The sequence below is a fragment of the Falco biarmicus genome, chromosome 1, assembly GCF_023638135.1.
Source record: "Falco biarmicus isolate bFalBia1 chromosome 1, bFalBia1.pri, whole genome shotgun sequence".
In the NCBI taxonomy this organism is placed as follows: Eukaryota; Metazoa; Chordata; class Aves; order Falconiformes; family Falconidae; genus Falco; species Falco biarmicus.
Window position 1 is genome coordinate 35,066,072 of NC_079288.1, and position 23,703 is coordinate 35,089,774.

The 23,703-nt window shown below is 42.8% G+C and overlaps 1 protein-coding gene across 1 annotated transcript in view; it reads right to left on the reverse strand.

The window, feature by feature from the left end:
* The window catches only part of FBXW8 (F-box and WD repeat domain containing 8), a 53,795-nt gene extending 30,756 nt beyond the window's left edge, over window positions 1-23,039 (reverse strand). Inside the window, exons 1-4 of the mRNA XM_056351117.1 lie at window positions 22,719-23,039; window positions 19,879-19,983; window positions 12,008-12,172; window positions 11,304-11,392 (exon numbers count right to left, since the gene is read on the reverse strand). Of these exons, the coding sequence (XP_056207092.1) occupies window positions 11,304-11,392; window positions 12,008-12,172; window positions 19,879-19,983; window positions 22,719-23,003 (644 nt within the window). The 5' untranslated portion in view covers window positions 23,004-23,039. The remainder of the gene's footprint in view (window positions 1-11,303; window positions 11,393-12,007; window positions 12,173-19,878; window positions 19,984-22,718) is intronic.
* Between the last annotated feature and the right edge of the window lie 664 nt (window positions 23,040-23,703).

Below are 23,703 nucleotides of genomic sequence, written 5' to 3' on the forward strand. Positions count from 1 at the left end.
CTGTGGTGCTCTCCCGCCCCTAGCAAGGACCTGTTGAACACAACAGCTTGTTATATGTACCTCAGGCAGGCTCCAGTGGGCTCAGATAGTACCAAACAATCCGTAAGAGCATCCTGGCCGCAGTGCTTATCCCAGTTCTGTCGTGACAGCGAACGGCACTAGACGTGCCAGGAGAACCCTGCAAGCGCCCACCAAACCCTACCTTCATGTGTGGCTGATCCAGAAATCCCACCAGGGCACTGCAAGATACAAGTGTTTTAGGTTCAGCAGGAGGAGGAAGGCAGTAAGGCATCTTTGCCCCATCCCTCCCATCCCCCTCCTACTCCCGTTTCTCACTCAGCAACACCATAAAGGATTTGGAGAGATGTTACAAGACCATGCTGGAAACATAAGTGGAGGTCTAGGTTTGGGCAGGGAACCAGCATGGGGAAATGGGAGATATAAACCATCTCCTCAGCTGACAACATGCTCCGTTGGCTATCGCCACCACATGCCCATTTCCAGCACACACTGGGCCTGTACCAGAACTGAACTGGAAGACTTTCAAACACAGATGAATCCAATTCAGAACTAAAAAATTTAATGGTTCAACTCCCTGCTTTTAATGCTGTTGTAAAGAGCAACACACTTTCAATTTGTAACCACAACAAAAGGCTTTTAAGCTATTAAAGCATTGCCTTGCTGTAAAAAAATAAAAAGGCTGCTTTATTGCAGATAATTGGCAAATCTGCCATATCTATATAGATGGCTGAAGAGAAGAACACGCTGCACTTTACACGAACTATTTCTAGATAATATCAGTATTTCTATTCATTTCCTACCACACAACTTTTACACTTCACCATGACAACTTAGTTTGGATTACCAGCTACTGAGTGAAAGAACCCCAGATTTAAATCTTCTGCCCCAGAACAGGCACAGTCCTCCAGACTCAATTCAGTTACTGATTTTTGTACCACGGTGGCTATGAAAGGCCCAGAAAGCTTTCTGCTGGAGTGAAAGAAAAGAAAAAAAAAACAACCCCAAACAAACAAAAAAAACCCCCCTCCTATTTAATACAACAATGAATATGTTCTATTTGCTATAATACCAACAGCATTAAACTGCTGCTTTTCCTCCCCTCAGTGAGTGTAATGAGACAATTACTGCAGTGGCAGGTAAATACTCCAACATCTGATATAACCTACTTGCGCAAAAAAAACCCCAACACACACCCCCAGAAAAAAAACCCCAACCAAACAACAAAAAACCCACAAGAAGCCACCACAAGCCCTACAAATTTTGAGTTTTCAAGTTCAAAGAAAATAAAAACCCAAACCCCAAAAACCCATTAGAGACCATACCTGATTTACTTCATTTAGTAAGGCTGTTCAAAGTCTTGCTTTCCTGAGCACAACAGGGAGCAACAAGAAAAAGACTGTTGCTTACAACCCCTAGTTTTCCTCTCTCCAGATACTCCCTTGCCCCAATCAATACCTTCCGAGGTGTTTTATCCACACAGTGCCTGGCTCCCAGCTCTGGGTCTGCACGCTTCCCTCCTTGTTCACCAGCCACAGTCATCCTCCTCCTAGTCCTCAACAGAGACTCTCGACCCAAGTAACTCCACTTTTCTGATGGACTTAGGTTCTACTTTGCTCTTGTTCTGCTGCACATTTCAGTGTATACTCATAAATAGCAGCAGGAGAAAGACAAGAGCTGTATTTTTCAAACTATACTTCTCCTTGACAAGCCAGTTCTATAATTCTGGGCAGATATGTGTACATCTGCAAAAATCAGTCTGCAAATTCAGCTTCAGCTTTACAGATAAGCATTAAAAAAAACTTGCTGCGACAGAGCAACAATACGTGGAATGCATATGGTGTAGAGAAGCTGAAAAAAATTAAATTCATATGGCATCTACAAACACACTATAATAAAAATACCTACTCACTAATCAAGAGCTTTTAAACTACTTTTTATTGGCAGTACTGTCATAATGAGATGAACAATTTCCCAGTGCCCTCTCACATGAGTGAAAGAAGAAGACTGAAGGAGGAGGAGCTGGGGGTTAAAAGCTGCTGATGTCCCACTGTAGCTGGGAAGCAGGTGGTGAAGTGCGGAACACATGTGGAAGGAAGCAGAGATGGAGGCTGGGCACCGCTCTAATGAAGTGGTGCTGAAGAGGCAGACGATTTCATAAGGAGAAAAACATCAGGAAACTGGTCAAAACACAGAATCTCATCTGAAAAAGCTCAACCGTGTTGGATAGCAATAGGCAGAACAAATTTGGGGAAGAGGAGGAGGGGGAGGCTGATCTCTCTCCAGAGCCCCAGATGTCTTTATCGTTGCCTAATGACAATTATACTCAACCAATTAAGACACTGCTATCACAGTTGCATTGTTAGTAAGCCTTTGGCCCTGAGTGTTGATGGCTGTCTAATTAGTGTTTGTGCAAAGTACAACTGCAACTAATATATAAACTGACAAATACACAAAAGAAAAACTGTTAACAGGAATATTTTCAAAACAGTCGAGAGTACTCATTCAGTCCATGGCAGCAGCAAAGACAAACTGCTTTCCTTCGTAGTTTGCTCACTGCTGGCACTGCAGAATTTTACTTCGAACAAGCAGGCCAACTAGGCTGTCGCTGGGTTGCTGTTGAAATAGGATGCTGGTGTCAGTCCGTTCTGCCAGCTACCTCAAGCACACCACTCCAGGGTAAACCTTACTACACCAAGTTGGTCTGAACACCAAAGTGTCGTAAGACACTTCAGAAATCAGTTTACATTTTCCCCCTTTTCTCTAAAGGATTTGTAGCAAGAAAACAAAAACGAAAGAGGAAGAAAAACCTTTGTTTCACGGTCAGGTTTGATTTCCAGAAGGCAAAGTCTGTTCAGTTTCCAGATACCTGTGGTGATCAACAAAACAAAACAAAAAAACCCAACAACTTTGTTTCAGGCAGTCAGTGACCATCTGTTAATACTCAAAAGATCTTATTATGAAGTCCTTACAATGTCAATGCATTTTATTGAAGTCAACAGGAATTTTGCTCAAGTAACAGTCTCCAGCTATAGCTCTGTTGAAACGGATGCCTGTTGATAAGCAAGTAAAATAATGAGTATTTTGCATTGTCTTGCTGCAACAAGCACCTCGTACCTTTCATCCTTATTCCACCAAAGGCAACTAACCAGTCCTTCATGTGGTTAATTAAGGTATCTACTCAGTGACCCCCTCAGCTGGCTTATGAATAAGGTCCAATTAAACATGCAAACCCAAATCCAAACGCCTTTGGAAGTTGGTTCAAATTGCTCCCAAGCTTCATCTTCTCTATAAGGCTCAAGGAAGACAGTGGTAATACACAATGGTCTGTTTCAAAACACCTCTTCATCAAAAACACTGGAAGTTGGAAGATACCTCAATTGCAACACGCAACACTGAAATCAAATGGACTCTGTTACCTTCTTTTATGCTAAACATTAAGACCCACAACACTTCTCTGAAGTGAGGGATAACGATGGACTGCTTAAATACATTCAACACAGTGTGAGATGCCTCGGATGAAAGAGGTAAAAGTTCCCCAGCCTGCCTGTGTTCTCATTTACAGTTATTTAGAGCCACTGATTTTGCCACTACATATATAACTGACAGGTAGCCTGGCTAAGGGATTCCTCAAGGGAAGGATTCAGGAAAAACAGTCAACTAGCAGCAACGGAATAAGGAACTACTTTGTATGGCAGAAAGGAATAAAAATAGAAGACAATGACAAAAAAATTAAATACAAATGGAACAGGAAAGATAAATTTTTCTGCTATTACAGAGTGTGGCAGAAAGCTACACCATAAAATACAAGAAAGAAACCAGATGGGAGTGAACCCAAACCAGCATTTGAAACCACCCAAACACTGGTAGAAGAACGTGAAGTAGAAAAGGAATGTCCCTGATTTCATGCAAACTTTATTTTGGGTTACTCAATATATGACTGCAGCTATATGAAAAATGACTAACTCGTACCAAAACAGACCTGGAAACACTGTAAGATTTAACAAGTAGGACAGACATTCTGAGCATCCCTGTGATCAGTTCCAAATCTCTTCTGCTGGGAACTCGACTTTCCAATTCATCAACCCACATCCATCTGGGGCCCGCTCACCGAAACTGCATGCAGAGAGCTTGTCCCACCATTCTTAAGGCCTTGTTGAGGAAACCATAGCTCTAGAAAGCGAGTTAAGCTGCTGGAAATAGCATGCAGTTCTTCTGCAGCTTATTGTTGTTACCTGTAGCAAAACTAATATTTCACCATCCCAAGTACTTCTGCAAGCTTCACCTTCTTATTAATTTTAAGTGCATGCAAATGTCATACCAAGGGAACAGAAACAAGCCAAAGGGGTATAGGGCAGGGAAAACATTTTAATGAACACTTACAAAAGCAGAAGTTAAAAAAAGCCAAACTGTCTCTAGTAATTTCTTTTTTAAGGCCAAGAATCTCCTATCATTTCGATCAAGGTTCCAGTGGCTTGCATCAGCTCAGGCCCATTAATTACACCAGCTGCTCTGACCAAGGAAACTTATTAACTGGGGGTAGTGCCTCAGGCTACTGCCGTGACAGCAGAAAAAAAAATTATCCTTTTCAAGAGGAATTATGATGCAATTTGGGAAAGATTTGCTCCATCAGCCCTATTATTTCACAAAGGACAAACATATAATGCAACAAATTAAGCAATGGCTCCCATTTCAGATACCGTTGAGAAAACACCATTGGAAGGTGATGTAAATGGATATATTTACATGTTGGAAGGAACACACTGCCAACAGCAGAGAGGAAAAGTATCACCTGAACTCTAAAGCACTGATGGCAACAGCCCAGAGGCTGGTAGGTTGTGAAAAAACAGTAAAACTTAAAACGTTCAGGAAGTTTACTAGAAGGAAGGATGGGTTTGTCTGGCCTCAGTAGAAAACCAGGCTTTACAAGCTCTAAAATAATGACTGTGACTTCAGGATACTGGGCATCGCTACACACACTGCACATCTCTGCATCCAGCAAAACCTATAGGTAAACCAATAGCTTAATGGTCAGGCAGGCTGGAAAAGCATCTTTCACAGAGAGTCAGTATCAAGCTTCCACTATTGGTTTCACCTGAGAGGCTCTTTTTCAAAAGATGACAGAGAAACCAACGTGTTTGTCACTTAACGCAACCTTACCTAACTCCCGTAGTTTGTCATCCGACCCCTCTGAACTCATGATGTCATCCTGTTTTCAATCCTACTAAAGGTGACTCGCTTGAAAAAAAGAAGGTCTGACACTTACTGCTTCTTAACAATGATGCAAATGAGTGAAGAGAACACAAAAGGTTTGGAGAAGATTGAAGGAAAAAGGCAAGTATTTCTACCTTCTGCCTTACTGCTTTGTTTTACGTCCAGGCTCTCAGTCACTGGGAGGGGAGGGAGAAACCTATCAAAGTTGTGCCATTATACAAGTGACATTTAAGCAGTTAAATAAGGCAGGGGTTTATTCAGGCTGTTTAAGACTTCAGTTTGTTAACTTTTATTCATTTTCATTACTAATTAATATTTTGGTTTCCTCAGGTCTGCACACTGAATTGAGATGCAAGAGCTAATAAATACCTTGAGAATAGCCCACAAGCCCTATAGCAAAAAAAACCAAATTAGATGAGAGTTGACATGAAGTTTTAAAAAGTGCAGAAAAGTGTTTTCAAGCCTTTCGGGCTAGTCTCACACATCATTATGAAGCTAAAGAGCGGCAAGCCCATTTTTTTGAAAAAGTCATTTGCAGGTCACCTTTGAGCAAGAGGAAAGCAGAGTGGGAGGTGATGATAGAGAACAAAGAAACCTACCATATAGTAGCAGCTACCTGTATGTCTGTACGTATGTTGCTCGTAATGACTTAAACTGAAAGGCCCAAATTGCTTGAAAGTGCTGGAGTGTTAAAATTGTAACTCCTGTAAGACTCCTTCAGAAAGAAGGCAACTGTATGAAAATTATTTCGGTGCATTTAGTTTCTCAGTACGATAGAATCAAAACATATCACTAGCTCCAAAACAGACAATTCCCCTAACCACAGCGGATATTTAGAAAGAAGTTCTTTTGCTTCTCATTGCCTTTATCAAGCATCACTTGTAGAAACACCATGCGTGCCAGGTGTGCTCCACCCTGACAGGGGAGGAAGCGTTAAGCTGTTGATTTATCAAGGCACTCGGAGCAGATGAATCTCACCAGCCCTAACTCAAGAAAATAAAATCTCCAGGAAAGATGCCAGTACTTACTGGAGGAAGGAAGAGAGCGTCTGAAGTTAAAACGTAAAGAAAAGAAGCAGGGGCTGATTTCCAGCCTGGTCTATAAGAGGGGCAGGGACTCCATGGAGCACCTGCTGGCTCCATCCCCGTGGCAAAGCAGAGGCATGCCCTTACATCTCTGTTTACACAAGCTCTTCGCTCACAGTCTACCTACCACCTCCTTCAGTCAAGCAAAACCGAAGAAAGGAAAAGCAGATACCTTTATATTTCTGGGTCTTTGGAAGGGTGGTCTGACTCTGGATCTCTTCTGTTTCTTTTCATTTGAGAAGCTTTCAGAGCTACAAACAGCAGCAGTAAAGCCACAGCGCCCTTTCTGCAAGCCTACGTGTTAACGCAATGCACCATAAAATGTCACGGCAGACTCTGGTTTTATGGGGCAAGTCGTGAGAAGAGATCACCACCACCAACACAAGGCAAGCCTTCCCACGGTTCAAGGACAGCCACACATAAGTATTCACATAGAGCCAGTCAGACAACAGAACAGTCTCACAACACGCTACAGACATGTTACACCACAGGATCCACTGTGTAATGACAACACAGTTCAAACAAGGACCAGATGCATGCTCCGAGATCGGTATCTCCAGGAGGACCTAACCTCTCACTACAAATTCCCATCAGTGTGGCTGTCAACACCACCAAGGAAAAAAAAAAAAAAGTAGCAATTTTAGTTTGAACATGTGCTTGCTTAAAAAAAAATAAATAAAATAAAATAAGATTTTATTAACAGAAGATGAAGAAAGCCAGGCATTCTGTACTGAAACCAAACATACGACAGCATTAGGTGCAGTCAACCTAATGACCAGTAGTAATCTATAAAAGCCAAGCAAGCAGCTATATAATTGCTTTAAGTAAACACTGACTTAAAGACAAAACTACATTTGAATTGAATATGGAAGGGGGGAGGACAACAACCCTTTAAGAAGATCTTTTGAGACATGTAACTGTAGAAAGGCTGGCAAATACAACATTGATTGGGAGTGAGGTAACCACAAACACCGCTGTCTCAAATGAAAAGGGATTCAAGGTCTGACCCAGAAAACAAGCATCGTAACTGCTGGGATGAAATTTTAATGATAAACACAAGATGCTCTGCATGCAGGCCAGATTGAATTATCTGATGTCAGCCCGTAAATGCAAAGCGCTCTGAGAAAGAGGAGCTGCTAGCAGCCACCTTCAACTCGCAGCTCAGGTTGCACTTAAATCAGTCCTTGATATTCTGCCATCTTCTGGCTTGAGCTTTGGCAGCAGCATGGAGAAAACAGGAGAGTGCATGAAATAGGTACATTCCTCTCAGGGAGAGCTAACCTTGTAGAGTTTGTCTTTGCTTCCTTACACAAAGTTAACAAAGAGATCCTCCCCCGAACCACTTCAGGCAAACTACACCTCTGTGTATCACGCTTGTAACTGCTGTTTTAAGTCACTCTGCTCACAACCTGTACAAATTCCATTTCAGAAAGATTAAAAAAGCTTTACAGCAACTCTAAAGAAAATTAATCTACTTTCCAGCACTATACTCGAAGCAGCATAGTGAAAAACGCAAGATGAGGTCTATCACAGCACAAGTCCAAATCAAGTAAGGTTGTTCCCAGGCTTACTCCAAGATTGCAAAGACACAACAGCCCCATCATTCCTGCTGGAGAACCCCTCTCTCCAAATCTTTCTTTAATTTTTATAACCATTCTCTGATCTTCCAAGATCCCAAGTTGAATGTCCTGAAACCAGGGAGCAGCTGCTATACGCTGTCACAGTTTCCAGCTATAAAGACAGAGCGTAATGCCTGGCTGGCCCGACTGAGCTGAGCCAGAGTGCTGCAGCTGCTCCCCAAAGTCAGACATCAAGGGAGAAAATTAGAAGAGCCAAAGCCCAACCAGAACTTAATCTGGCTACTGCCGCAAAAGACAATAAAAAAAAAAAAATCACGCTTCTATAAATACATTAGCAACAAAAGGAGGGCTAAGGAGAATTTCCATCCCCTGTGCTGGGCACTGATGAGGCTGCACCTCAAATACTGTCTTCAGTTTTTGGCCCTTCACTACAAGGCAGACATTGAGGTGCTGGAGCGTGTCCAAAGGGCAACCAAGCTGATGAAGGGTCTTTTCCAACCTAAATGATTCTATCATCAAAAAAACTGCTAAAAACTGAATGGCCCTATTTTTCTGCAGTATAGCAACCTGACTATAGAAGAAAGGTCAAAGATGCCACAAGCCACTGCTTAGAAAACCCAAGAAATGCCACCCACAAAATGAGCATTAAGATCATCACCCACTTCAAGTCTTGCAAAGTCACATATCAGGTTTGCTTTACACACATGGCAAGTCTTGCTGTAATCTATGATTATTCACATGTAAAGCCAAGGACGTAAGTGTTTGTGAAACTGGAGATATAATCATTAAATGTAACAGATAATTGATATTTATACCGAGAAGAAAATTGACTTTTGTTAACCTCAGCTATTAAATTACTTCTTCAGTACCGAAAGAATGCAGCAGCTAGCTATTGATCACCAGATTCATTACACTTTTATGACAAATTTGAAAGCACAATGCCATTAAGTACAATACTATAAGCTACGAAAGGGGAGTATTGTGTATAGATTAAAAAAACGCAAACCAACAAAACCCCAACAAATTCCCCAATCTACTTATCATATATACTTAGCAAATGCACATAACAAACCAAGTATTTCCCTGCACAATTTGCTCATGTCCTTAGAAGTTTTAGTTTTATCTTTGAGTCTGTCTTTTTTGATATTTATCATGAGATATTACTGGAAGGTGCAAGTGTGCCACTGTCTTGCAGACTTCAATCATCACTGGCAGAAAACCAAACTCATCTTCTTTTGGGCAAGAACAGTGTTCTACGTGCAGCAATTTAAGAGATGTTTTCAGAGATCTTGAGCTACCAAAGCAGAGCGAAGGGCAAGCAGTAAACAGCAAAGAAAGAAATATAACTTTGGTGTTCTAATCTTCTAAACATTTCATTTACAAACCAGATAAAGACAAACAGCTGAACTCTGATTTCCCCCTGTTGTTTTATCAAATATATGTTCATAGCTTCATAAGAAGACTTCATTACTAAAATTCATCTTCTCAGAGAAGGGAAATAACTGACAAGTAATACCCATAATATTGTTTTTCCTAACAGATACACATGTGTAGCTTTTCCCTCTGTGGTCTCTTACCTGCTCACCTGTTTTCAGGAACCTAAATTATTTAATGGCACCAACTCCCTTCAGCATGCCAGCTGATGCAAACTCACCAAAAGAATCAAGAGATACTGGAGGAACTGGGGAACCTATATGAAAAGACCAGGTTTCTGCATTTTCACACAACTTCCATAATACACCAAGCTAAAATATGGACTATTTATTAATATTGTTTATTAACTCTTCAGAAATGTAATTTATTCTGCCAATCTCCTATCTATTGCATGTTTGGATATAAACACACAATGGAGAAAATGAAGAAAAAGAAGAGCTGGAGATTTTGGCAGCAGCACGGAGACAACTGGGGTTTCTGGCTCCCAAAAAAGTACAGGAGGTTTCATTAGAGACAGTGGAACAGATACAGTAGTGCAGCTCCCAGCCAAGGCCAGGAAACACTGTCCCAGCTGAAGGGCACAAAAGCAGTCAGGTTGCTATCTGCAGAGCTGCAGCCCAGAGCGGCCTGGGAGCTGTGGTGTCTTACCAGTGACTCAAGAAGTCTTAACATCAGGCATGAGTCAATGTCAGACCTGTGGTACTCTACACACACAAGTTCTTCAAGCCATGTCCACTGTTTGGGTCATCCACTGTGTGGTACTGCCCCTCTAGAGGTCACAGACTACACAGGCTTCAGCAGAAGCATTTTCATTTCATATAACACAACGAATTACAGCAGCAAAAACATCCCATCGAAAAGGAGAGGAAGAGAAGCAATAGTCAATGAATAGGACGGAAGACAAAACAGAAAGGGAGAACTCCAAATGCAGAAGTAAAACAAACGGAAGGGTTTAGTTTAAAAAAACCCAACCAAACAAAAAAAAAAAAACCAATCAAAGATTAAAATTCTCCTTTCACTCCTGCCTTCTGCTAGTTTAGACTTCCACTCTCAGCTGCCCGAGAGCATCCAAAAGCATTTCAATGTATATGGGAATTACCTACATGCAATGTATTTCAAGGCACGTTTCTTATAACTAGTGTGTGAATTTTCAAGTATTTTTAAAGTAGTTTTCTCTAATCCCACAGTGCATAAGTATACCATTAACGTGAAGTGCTACCATAAAATATGGAACTCTGGTACGCTAAGGACAATGTCCTCTGCCTGCCCCCAGGATGATATCATTTTCAATTGTGTGACTTCTTCTGGAGGGCTACTAATTACTTAACCTGTAAAATTCAAGCAGAACACACCTTACACCCGTTAAGTCAGTCACAGTAACCTCTTCTAAGAGTTTGTGCAGTTCTTAAAATTTTATTTAAGAGTGTAAACTAAATGAAAAACTAACATTAAAACAAGGTCCTGACCAAGCTTTGTATTAGAAAAAGAGAAGTTTGAGTTTCTCTACTTTTTGGGTGGGTTTTTTTTCCCCTGAACTTTTAAATAACAATGGAGAAAAGTAACAGTCCTCTAAAGTTACCTTGCCACAGCACACAAAAATATCTTTGTGATTAAGAGGTTTTTATGGAAAATAAAAACATTTTTCAGCAGATATGTACTGTATTTAATACATTCTGGGTGCTTCTGCAGAAAAACCATAGGTACAGTTCATCAGGAAGCACTATAGTCTTTACAGGGACTACACATACATCAGAGCGTTTTTGGAATAGTACCATAAAAATCTGCACTGCTGAAACGACTTGTAGATAACCATCATTATCAGTCACTTTAAGGACAGTCTACCTCACCCACAAAAGAACTGCAGTCAGAAAAAAAGTCGTTCTTGTTGCCTCAAACAGGTGCTTCTTTTGAATTTGTTACAAAGCCATACGTGAGATTTCAAACAGTGAGCATTACACAACCTCATACTCACCCAGCAATAACAACTCCATCGCAAGTATGTACATCACAAAGAATTTTTCCCAGCTCATATCGCAGCTGGCTCACAGCACCGATGCGGTTCTGCACAGGAAGATGAGACATAGTGTTGGTACTGCAATACGTTAATCAACCATGTTAATTTGGTGCTTCATGGAAAACTCCCAAGCTTTGCTTTTGCTACTGACAAGTTGTAGTGCAGCTGAGAGAGAAGACACAACCATTTTATGCTTGCCGTCTGGAATTTTTACAGATGGGAATGAAGGAGAAAGAAGCTATTGCTCTTTATTATCATTCATAATCTTTAGGTGGAGAAACAACTATCACAACAACAACAAAATTATAGCTCTCTCTTAGCTAGGATATGTAATGAGCAGGGGAAGGAGCCTTCATCTTAAAGGCTGATTCTCATTATCACGGGACGGTTGAAGTATAAACATCTTTCTTGCACCAGTCAATGCACAGCAAACAGAAAGACTCACTACCAAAAGTCAGTGACTGGGGGAGTGGGGGGGGGGGGGGGTGGGGGGAAGGTATTACAGCTAGGGCTATGTCTCATAAATCCTTCAGCAGCTTTTCCCTTTTAAACGGCAAAAAGAAGCTGCAGTATAAAAGACCAGCTTTTCACTACCACTTGCTTGAACCAGGTTCCCATTTTTTCTACAGCATCTGGATCCCATTAAAGAAATTCTCTTTTACCTTCCAGTTGGTTTTCAAAGTGCGCTCTCTGGCACGGCAGTTCTTGAGGGCGAGCTTCCAACAGGAATGATCAGAGATGCTCGTATCTAATAGGTATCCTTCCTGTTGGCACAACCGGTACCACAACACTTCATCTTCTGCAAGTACTTTCCATGTCCTGCTGACCTAGAAATAAAATTTATATATATATATATATATGAGAGAATATGAGATATATATATCGTAAAAGTAAAAAATAGATTTCATATAAAATGTTTTCAATAACATCTGAAATATACACATATAAATCAGTATAGGCCTGCACTGAGACTAAATTCTGATCTTAACAAATACATTTGTTCACCCTTTATACTACTGAGAGTATAAAACCCCCAAACCTTTAACAAAATACTTGGTTTCGTGGATTCTTTTGAAAATAACTGAGTTTCGACTCCATAAAACGTGAACACCATCATTTAGTGGCCATGCTGTCAACCTGAAACATCAGTGCATTAAAAGTTTTGAAGGGAAAAGCAGCAAGGAAACAATTAAGAAAGCATTGTAAGTTTAGCACAACAATATGATTTTCATATTTGTAGCTAAGAAAACCTCTCAGATCACACCATCATATCTCTAAAGTCCTACTGACAATGTCTGATTAGGTGTATGACATTAGTGATTTATAACCTATTGTATTACAGTATGCATAAATAGGAATGAATTATTAAGTTTTTCAAGTAGCCTCAAGTTGCTGTCCATTTCAGAGAGAACAGCTTCATCACAATCAATTGTGGGCTTAGAATTAAAGATTCAAGAGGTAAGAGCCAACTTAAGTAGCATTTGTTCTCTGTAATTCTTAATTTAAAAAAACAGATGTAACCAATGAAAACTGCCACGAGTGAAAGCAGCAATCAATTGTACAGTTTCCAAAAGATTAAAAAAACCTTCTCAGCCTGACATCATTTTTAGCAACTTAGAATTAAGCATCTGATGTCCATTTCAGTCCCAAGATTACACCAAGAATCTAGGTCTCCCATTGATACAAACCCACAGGGCCATCTCTCCGTGTTTACTTGCCATTCATTCCACGTTTACACACAGATAGGACACAGCACAGGGAGATGAAGGATGAACTATTACTTGTTCTCCATTTTACAAGATTAATCTCCTTTGTATTTTATCATTTCCATACACACCTTGCTTCAGACTTCTTAAAACCACAGTTTTCAAAGACAAAGCGATGCTTCACAAAACTATGTATCATGAAGAATACTGAAAGTATGACATCCTTTCGGCTAGTGCAGATTTGCAAAAAGTCCAAGGAGAACACAAGCCATTGGAGCAACAAAGCGTGCAGTGAGCTTACAGGGAGGTTAGAAAACAACAGCCACTGCCTTAAATAAATCAAGTAATCTCAAGAGTTTGTAATCTGATCTGTAAAATTTTACATGTGATGCCTTGGAAAAGCATGCCTTAGCCCGCTGTATTAAATGCAGCATCCCGCCAAGAGCGACTAGTCAGCCCAACCAAAACACCCACAACACCACATGGAGATAGTAGCTAAGGTCCAAAAAGCACCCACCAACTCAACACTGCATCTTACAGATCTCCTTGGGTCACAGTAAGTGCAAAAAGATCCCACACACATGTTCCCAAACCTCCCTGCATATTATGTAGACGCCAAACAGTGGGACAGCATGCTCTGCAGTGAACAGCATAGATGTCCCCTTGGCTAGAAGCTTCATAAGGTTTTCATCTTGTTTATGTTGTGTTGCCTTGCTGGAAAGAACACATGTATCAATTACTGCTCTCAAAAACCAACATCTCACTAGGAATCAAGAACTGGGTCGTAAGACATACCTCATGACCTTTTTCCCCCAGGGAAAAGAAAAAAAAGTTTAAGATGAAAAAAGGGTGGTGGACAGAGTAAGCTGCATATGTTTTTAAGATTTGATACCTCTATACAAGAGGAGCTCTCAGACAGGAATATCCAAGTCCAGCAGAGCTAATATTCTAGTCAAGTCACCAAGAGACCCCAATTCAAACTAGCAGACATGCATAATCCCCTTCCATCATCTGACAAAGAAAACAACCTGGATAGGGCAATCACAATGCCTCACAAATGACAGGAACAGCACCGAGTCTTCTCTAGTGTTAAACATCACCCTGTAATAAAAAAAGCAGTGCTTAATGCTCCTGTCCCTACAGGGATACACTCAGGAAGTTCAAAAGCATAAAAAAAAACCAAAAACCAATTCAAGCTTCAAACCGTTACAGTTTAGTGGGGAATTTGCTCTCGATTTGGTTTTAAAGTAATATAAACCCATATATTATTGCTCAAACAACAAAAAAAAAAAAACCTTTTGCTGACACACAAAAACCCCGCTGTTCTGCAGAAGTTGAGCACCCCGGCCAAGCCCAGCCGACAATAACGGCACCTCTGCCCCCATCCCAGCACAGCAGCACATCTCTGCTGACACCGAGGGGACAGGCTAACATACAAAAAAAAGTAAACAAAGTCAAACCATGCCAACTTCTGCCTTGCTTGGAAAAAAAAATCCTCACAGAAAACCACACACCTTTGGAGTTTGCCAAAACAAAGTTGTACAGACCTTTCTAGTTTCAAGGTCTTAAAAGCATTTTATAAAGACAGTAAAAAAAAAAAGGGGGCGGGGGACGACTACATAAAATTTAGACTGCCTTTTCAACTTTCAGGAACAAACATGCAAGGGGAATAAAGATCCTATCCTATTATGATTTTTTTAAATCAAATTACATCGAATCCTGCTGCTTTACAAGCATGAATTTCCAAAGGGTCCCTAATGCAGCCTTTTCTTAATGCACCAAAACTAGCATGACAATCCCTTGTAAAAGCCCCACTGAGCAAGCCTCAGCTGCAAGAAATCGCTAATAAAAGAGTCTCAAGCATTTTACTTTACAGCACCACTGTGAGCTGCCGCATTAAAACCAGCCATTGGCTTGAAGTCAGCTTTATTAGATCTGCTTGACTTAAGAGTTTCAGGTGAGGCCCCAAAAGCCAGAGGATTACGACTTTATTTATACGCACCCATACATTCTGCTTGTTGGAGAGTAGCTGAGACATGCAAAGCTCTTATTAAACTACGAATGTAATTATTTCCAAATCTACACTACATAGAAACTCCAACAATGATCAACAACAACATCTTACAGACTTCTTTATAGATTTAGAGTTCCCAATTTAAATTTGTCTTGAGTTTTCCTATTATCTTTTTACTACAGTTCTCAACTGTTCTCAGCAAAGAAACTTGGGTTTCCCCCGAGCTCCACACAGGAACAGTTTTGTATCTAACAGCTCAGCAAGTAACAATGTTCTGAAGGACTTCAAAGGGTTTTGCTGACATTGGTTGTGCCTTTAGGGAATTCCCCCCCCCAAAAAAAAACCCCACCAACCCTAAAGTCCCCCACCTCTTGAATCAAATCCTAAATTTCTTCTAATCCCATCTAAATCAGATGGCTGAAATCCCAATGAAGGTTTATTCATCCCTCTCCATCTGATAATTGTCTTTGTTTCATTAGGTTTATTTTCTTCCCTAGACATGGTCATGGTTCATTCTCTGAAGCCAAGGGCCTCGGTTAGAAATACATGGACTTTTCAGTTCAGTACAACATGCAGTGCCAAATAGTATTTAATCCAAAGCCAATGAGATGGAGGCTTTTCAATTCTCTGCGATAATCAGAGAACCATAGAACAGTTCGGGTTGGAAGGGACCTTCTTAAAGATCACCTAGTCCCACCCCCCTGCCCCAGGCAGGGACACCTTCCACCAGACCAGGTTGCTCCAAGCCCCGTCCAGCCTGGCCCTGAGCACCCCCAGGGATGGGGCACCCACAGCCGCCCTGGGCAACCTGGGCCAGCGCCTCACCACCCTCACAGGGAAGAATTTCTTGCTTATATCTATCTAAATTTGCCCTCTTTCAGTTTAAATCCATTTCTCCTTGTCCCATCTCTACATCCCATGCAAAAAACCCCTCTCCAGCTTTCCTGTCGGCCCCTTTAGGTACTGGAAGATGCTCTAAGGTCTCCCTGGAGCCTTCTCTTCTCCAGGCTGAACAACCCCAGCTCTCAGCCTGCCCTCACAGGAGAGGTGCTCCAGCCCTCGATCATCTTTGTGTCCCTCCTCTTCCAGAGCTAGAAGCAGTGCTGCAAGGGGGTCTCATCAGAGCGGAGCAGAGGGGGAGAATCCCCTCCCCCAACCTGTTGGTGATGTGGCTGAAGATACAGCTGGCCTTCTGGGCTGCAAGCACACAGTGCTGAGTCACGGTGACCTTCTCATCAACCAACAGCCCTAGGCCCTTCTTCTGCTCAGGGCTGCTCTCAATCCATTCCCCTCCCAGCCTGTATTTGTGCTTGGCATTGCCCCGACTCAGGTGAGGGACCTTGCACTTGGGCTTGTTGAACTTCATGAGGTTCACATGGCCCCACCTCTCAAGCCTGTCAAGATCCTTCTGGATGGCATCCCTTCCCTCCAGCGTGTCAACTGCACCACACAGCTTGGTGTCACTGGCAAACTGAGGGTGCACTCAGTCCTAGCATTCATGTTGCTGACAAAGATGTTAAAAAGCACTGGTCCCAATGACGACGCCGGAGGAATGCCACTCATCACTGGTGTCTGCTTGGGTCATTGAGCCATTGACTGCAACTCTTTTACTGTGACCATCCAGTCAGTTTCTTATTCACCGAGTGGTCCATCCATTATTTAAGTTTCATTCTGAGCTCAGGACATCCTTATCCATCTATTCATCTGCTCTCTCTTTAAACTGTGAGAAGAATGGATGATTGCTCTTACTCATATACAACCTTGATGCAAAAGTATGCTCAAAAACTACATGAGATTTTCTTTTTTAAAATGTATAAACACTAAAAACCTAACAGTGTGACAGTTCCAGAAGCTCTAGAGGCAAGCATCTGAAATTGTTGACTTATGCAAGACAATTCATTCTTAAATTCCTAGAAACAGTCTCCCTTGTCCTAGATACATACACAATTGTTGTGTTGGTAAACATTTCTAAACCTTTTCTCAGATGAAAATGCTAACAGTTCAAGGCAATTTCCCACTGATCTGTTCATAAATAAAACTGCCTTAGCACTGCCAAAATTCAGTACATACTGTCAAGAAGTATTTCACGCCACAAAATGCAATTTATGCAGTCTCTGGTATTACTAGAAAGCAGGAACTACTCTAAGTATGTGGAGAAGTTCATAGATGAGACACATCACCTTATCACAAAGGCACAGTTTAAGGGCCAGGTCCTCAGGCCACGAGTGAAGTTAATTGCCAGTATCGGCAGTATCAACCCCAAATAACACAAGAACTTCTGATGCATTTCAATTTGTCATACTCGTGGTGTCCCGAGTGATTGTTTTTCTTTTCCCCCTATATCACAACCAGGAGGAAGGACTGACTGTTCTCAAAGCTGCTCATCACAGAAGTCACAAGAGAGTCGCTCATAACATAGCTTTTTTTTTTTTGTTGTTCCAATGGTCAGAACAGAACCACAAGATGCTCACAGGGCTGGCATAAAGCAGAGGGAAAATTTTACCATTACCCTGGACTGTTCTGTTGATAGAGTAACATGGGTTATCAGCAGGGACTGGTCTGCTGGATGCTACTGACTATCACACAGCTACTGCGAACCCACCACAGCTCAGGAACTAATGACACCGTTAATTTACATGCTACATATGGCTTTTGTATTTCAAGTGCCAAACAGATAGTTTGTGTTTTATAGTACTAATTCCAAAAATCAAAGAAAAGCAGTGGGGAAGAGGGGGAGGGGGAAATATCAGGGTGAAATTAAAGTTTTCCAGAGCAGTCTGTGGTGTGATTAAATCTCAAAGAGGCTCTGCAGTCAGGCTACTTTACTGTTAGCTGGTTACCAATTTGGCATAAAGAACTAAGAAAACAGGTTTTCTCCAAAGGCACTCACATAGTTCATGATGCCAATTCCACTAACTGGCCCAATTTCACTGAAATCCCAAGACGCCTTAATAAAAAAAACCACCACCTTTCTACGATAACACTGTAAAGCAGCAGGGCTTTCCATTTAACAGAAGAGGGCTCCCCCCCTCCTTCAAAAACAAAATCACCAGGAGAAAAATGAAAATGGTATTTATTTTTATTGCTTTGCTTTTTATTTGAACACTTAAAAAGAAGCCAGCTCTGCACTAAAAGCATTGGATATTAATCTAATTCAGAAAGCCTTGTAAAACACTGGGCATTTGCTCAGCTACTTGTCAGCTGCACATAGGACTGACCAACTCTGTCTGAAAAGGCAAATGAGAAATGTGGAAAATTTTCTCAGTGTTAAAACACATCTCACAAGAACAGGTTCAAGTTAAAAACCAAAATGAGAGAGAGAGAGAGTAATCAAGTGCAGTCCAAGCACAGAGAAAAGGAGCAGCCCTTCATCAGCCAATCTTTTTACTATGTCATGAGGTAAACTGATCATGCTGGGGAAGGGGAGGAAGAGAAACAGAAAGAATAACCTTAAAGTACTCCACTTAAAAAAACGCAACCCTGTTCCATTTCATGGAATGTGGCCTTTACTGATCGCGTATCTCTACCTCAAATGACAGAAACTTGAGCATATCTGAAAGCTTCAGAGTCTGCTGGGTAGCACCAAAAAATACACCTAGAGAGTTTTTTCTTCTGCAACAGAAGCCCTGCGAGAGGAATTATTTTTCTTCTAATAGTCCTTATTCCTAAAAGGCATTAGCAAGTAAAAGATTTAAGCAATAGCCACCTGTAACTCTTTAACACTATGACTTGCTCATACTGAACATTAAAAGCCTAATTTCATTTCAATGCATTCAGGGCCATTTGGATACTACTTGTGACTGGTTTGCCATCCACCACGAAGCTATACCCTTCCTGTCACTTTTCAATTTTTACATGTTAACATTTCTTTCTTTTACAAACAGCCCAGGGCATGGTTCGAGTGTAACACAAAGCATGATTTTAGTTGGATTTTTCTGAAGCTGCAAGATGTGCTTTGTACATAACAGTTCAATGAACACCAGCCTGAAACACTAAGTAGTGGCCATGGGAGAAGCTGGCAATGAATAACCACAATATTTCACATGGTAATCAGCACTCGCCAATTAAGTTTGCTTTGAAGACTCATTCAGAGAGAAGGCTCATCATTTCATGTGTGAAGAAAGGAGATAGGCTCAATAGTGTGGGCTGAACAATCCTAAGTATAGCCAGGGGGGTGTGAGTGTTTAAGTTAGTAAAGCTACTTGAAGAAACAGGCAGTTTACAACTACACATAAATTATGGACCATCTCCGAGTACAGCCTGGCGAAAGCATTATCTTGAAGTATCACCGAAGAAAAATATAAACCCCCTGCAAGGCAGTGCGGAGGGAGGAAGGAAATCAGTGTCATCTAAGAATTTAGCCTTACATGAAATTACTACAGACAAGAAGTTACTACTCCAACTTCTATGGTTCAAGTCTGACACTGACAAGTGGGAGGAGCAGCTTTGTTTCCAAGTCCTTAGCATCACAGAACTCTGAGTTCTAAATATTGTAGCAAGACACTCGCTTGTTTCTAAATATATTCACTTGACGCAAAAGATCTTCACAGTATTTATTTTAAATTTTAAGGCTTTGCTTTTGTCCAAGCCACAGAAGTTTTATTTAACTCTACTCAACAGCAAGCTATAAATCCAGCTCACTACTATTTTTTCAATATTCAGCTCTGGAAGTTATTTCCAAAAGTAAAAGCACAATCAGCTGAGTTACTAGGGCTGCCACACATTTTCCCTGCATCAAGGTGCTCGACTGTTTATTGAATATTTCTGCCAATTTTGTGTTGTATCAGAGAAGGAAACTGTCAGCAGTGCTTACCTGAGCACACCTTCCCAATTCAGTCTTGCTTAGGTACTGAAATATCTTCAGTGCCAGTTCGTAAGGCAGCTGGATATCAAAGAAGGGAACCTCATTTATTTCATTCTGAAAGGAAGAAAAAAGAGAAAATAATTTGTTAGGCTTCTTTGATGCATAGCTAGTTAGTAGCAAAAGTTACTGTACCACAAAGAAAGGACATTGTATCTTCAGTGCCATCACAGTTCCATAGGAAAGGCAGAAGTAATTCTGCCTCTCCTTCCCGTAACATCAGGCAGACCATGCTGGCATGAAGGTACCCAAGCTACTCTTTACTCTTCCAAGTCATATCAGGTAAAGAATATTAGAAGGCTAAGTGGAGCTAAAAAGCAAATTGAGGAGAACTGTAAGGCTTATCTACAGTCAGACAGCAGAGAAAGGCAAGACAGGAGTTCTAGTAAAAAAGGTTATCTAAGGTTTCAGCATCAAATAGACCAAACAAGTAAGCACTTTGACGACATATGCCCATTATTAATTTCACTTACAAGATTCAAACACAGATGATGGAAAACGAACAAACATTTTGATATAAAACTGAATGGAGATGACATTACAGTTGTTTTCTGTCTTTCACTAGTAAGATACAAATGTCTTTTTAATATGAAATGTGCTGAAAGAGTTGCTGCTTTAGCTGATTAAGTTATCTCAGTAAAAAAATTAAAACCAAAGAATCTATCATTTTAATCTAACAGCTAAATGCAGCACATACATTTTTCCTAGATTCTATTTGTTTGCTTTAACTACATAATTATTAAATCTTCTTCCTGCATTAAGTTACTGCATTGAGATTTGTCCTCTCCCTCATTTCTGTCGGCACATTCCAAATTTCTATAGTATATAACAGAGAGAGCGTAAAATCAGCCCATTCTGACCATTTCTATGTCACCCGTTTTGAAGTTTCACTCTTTAGTGTTTTCTCCTGGTTTCTGGTACCATCCCACATTGCTCCTGAATGCCTGATCACCCTCCATCAATCTCCACACACAAAATCAGGTGCCCAGTTAAAACCTATCCCCACCGCTTGCCACCAGAAAGTCAGGCAGCTCCCAAATCAGGATCATCCCCTGCCTCTTAGCACTTCTCTAGCCCCAAGACCTTTGTTTCTTTGTAGGTCTCTCTAAAATTACTCCTTGCTCATTTAAACCTGGACCTTTTGCAGTACCGACAAAGTAGTAAAAATAGGCAACGCTGAGTTTGAAGTCCACTTACACAGGAAAACCATTGCATAATACGGTTGCGTGGAAATTTTTAATGCAAAAGGTGTTCTACGCTAGCTAAGTGTTTAGTCAGCACAAATATGGGCAATGTTCCCATTAGGTCTTTTTAGATAAAATGCAATGTTTTTTTATAAACAGCAGGACCTCACACTCAATCTAAAGTTACTTAAACTAGGACCTGCACACAACGTTCCCGCTCCCCTCTCTCCCTGTCCACAATTTTCCTGCACCAACAGCTCCTTTTCCTTTCTCTTTGCATGAGGATCTCTGGCTCCACTCCCTGCTATGGATTTGCAAGACTGTTTGCTTTCATACGATTTAGATTGCATCTGTTTCCAAAAGGGGCACCAAAGAAAAATATAAAAGGAACTCTGAGAGCACATCTCCACCGCCACACGCAGACAGACCCCAAGCTGGCCAGATGTGAACCAGCTCTGATCCAGGAGCCATATAACCATTTTCAAGCAACGCGTTGCCCAAACAAATAAGATGAGCCATTCGGCAAGGCTTATTAGCTCTAGGCTTATGAGCTCAGGCACAGCACCACTATGAATATACTGCTTCCAAATTGGAGTTGACTCACATCCAACCAGCAGAACCTAGTCTGGCTGCATGGACCCAAAGGTACCATCAGAAGGACAGACTGCCTACAGCCCAGCACAAGCACAATGCTCCAGACCGACAGCTCTCTCAGGAAAATGAGGGAGAAAAAAAAAGAAAACACAGCTATGCAGGTGTTTGGTTTTTTTTTAAACTAACACACAAGAGTATATTCAAACTGCAAGTGCAACAGCTCAGACCAATTCCGTTTTAATGCTATCATAACGTTAAGAGGCAGATCAAGGTCTTCCCTTCCTACATCCCGAAGATTCGGGCAGCTGGTCTCTAGCACAATGCTCACCGCTGCGGACGGAGCGGTAACGTTAAGTCAGCACCAGCCTGTCTAAAAGTCGACTGGAACGAATCCAAAACTCAAACACTACCATTCCCTCCGAGACAGATCCGGGCTCCCATGTGCTAATGGAGCACTAATTCCGTAAATGGATTAATTTGTGCCTTGCAGACAGAAATTTAATCTGTTCCTTTTAATTTTTTTTTTAAGCAAAGAGTAATTAGTCACAGTTAGGGTAGCGAGAAGCAAGAAAATAGGTTTCCCCCCTAGTTTTCTTACGCTGTAAATAAAACCTCTATTGCATTTAGAGGGTTTACCAAAATAACTTTTATCTGGTTCAGAACTGTATTTAAGGCTATTTCCGAATTAACTCCTTCAATTAAAGACTTAATCGCTGTTCTGTTAAGCTGCTGTGTGGCAAGGCAGGACAGCCGCAGTTAGGGCTGCTGCCTCAGCCAGGGACAGGCCCTTTTGTAAGGGAAAAGGCACCGTCTCGTAAGAAAAGTAAATTGGGAGGTGGGGGCGACGATTAGACCGCCCCAAAAAACTCAGCAGCTAAGAAACAAGCCCCGGGAAGGCGAGACGCGCCCCCCCCCGCCCCGCCGAGGGCCCGCTCCGCACCGGGGCCCAGCCCCGGGGCCGCCCCAGGCGGGGGGGTGCCGGCCGGGAGCGGCCCCGGCGCCGCGCAGCCCTACCAGGTCCCGGATGAGCTGCCCCAGCAGATCGTCGCCGTCGCCGCCTCCGCCTCCGTCCTCCGCGGGCTCCTCGGCGGGGCGGGCGGGCGACGGGCTGCGGCAGGCCGGGGCGCCGCCGTCCAGCAGGCCTCGGGCCAGCGCCAGGTAGCTCGGCTCGCCCGGCTCCGCGCTGCGGTGCCTCTCGGGTTCCGCCGCCGCCTCCTGCCGCCGCCGCTTCGCGCCCCCCGCCAGCTCCTCCCGCCAGCGGCGGCGGAACAGCTCCAGCTCCGCCGAGCCCTCGGCCATGGCGGCGGGGCCGGGCCCGGCCCAACCTCCCGCCGGCCCGGCCCGGAAACCGCCCCCCGCGCCCGCGCGTTCCGCCGCGCGAAGGTTCCTACGGCCGCCGGGGCGGGCCGGGGCCGGCTGACGGGGCCGCCGGCCGCCATTTTGTGGCCCTGAGGCGGGCGTCGGTGTCGGGGCGGCCTGTGGGCGTCGAGCGCTCGAGGGGCGAGATAGAGGCCGTGGGGGCCACCGGTCACGGCTCGGCCTTGCAGCCCAGCGGCCTCGGAGAGCTGCTGGTGGCTGAGCGAGGGCCGGGGCGAGGGCAGGGGCCCGGGTGGGCAGCCTGGGCCTGGGCTGTGCTGTGAAGCCTCGGTGCCTCCAAGCCACGGCCGGCCGTGTGGCCCCGCGGGGGAAAGCGGCTCCCAAGGAGGCAGCTGCCTGTGGAGGAGGCACAGAGGAGCGTGATGGGCCCCATCCAGGCCATTTCTTCCACCCATTTTGTTGGCCAAGTCTAAACCAAAGTGTGTGGGCAGGGGTCACCTGAGAGTGACGTCACCAGAGACTGTGGGCCTGAGAGCTGCCACCATCATGGCACTTTGGGGAGGACACGATGTTTGCGCCGCACCTTTCCAGTATCAACCCACCATGTTGCTCCAAGGCTGTGTTTCAAACGATGGCTAAACCCGACCGCTGAAACATGGCTGCGGAGCTACTATTGCTTCAG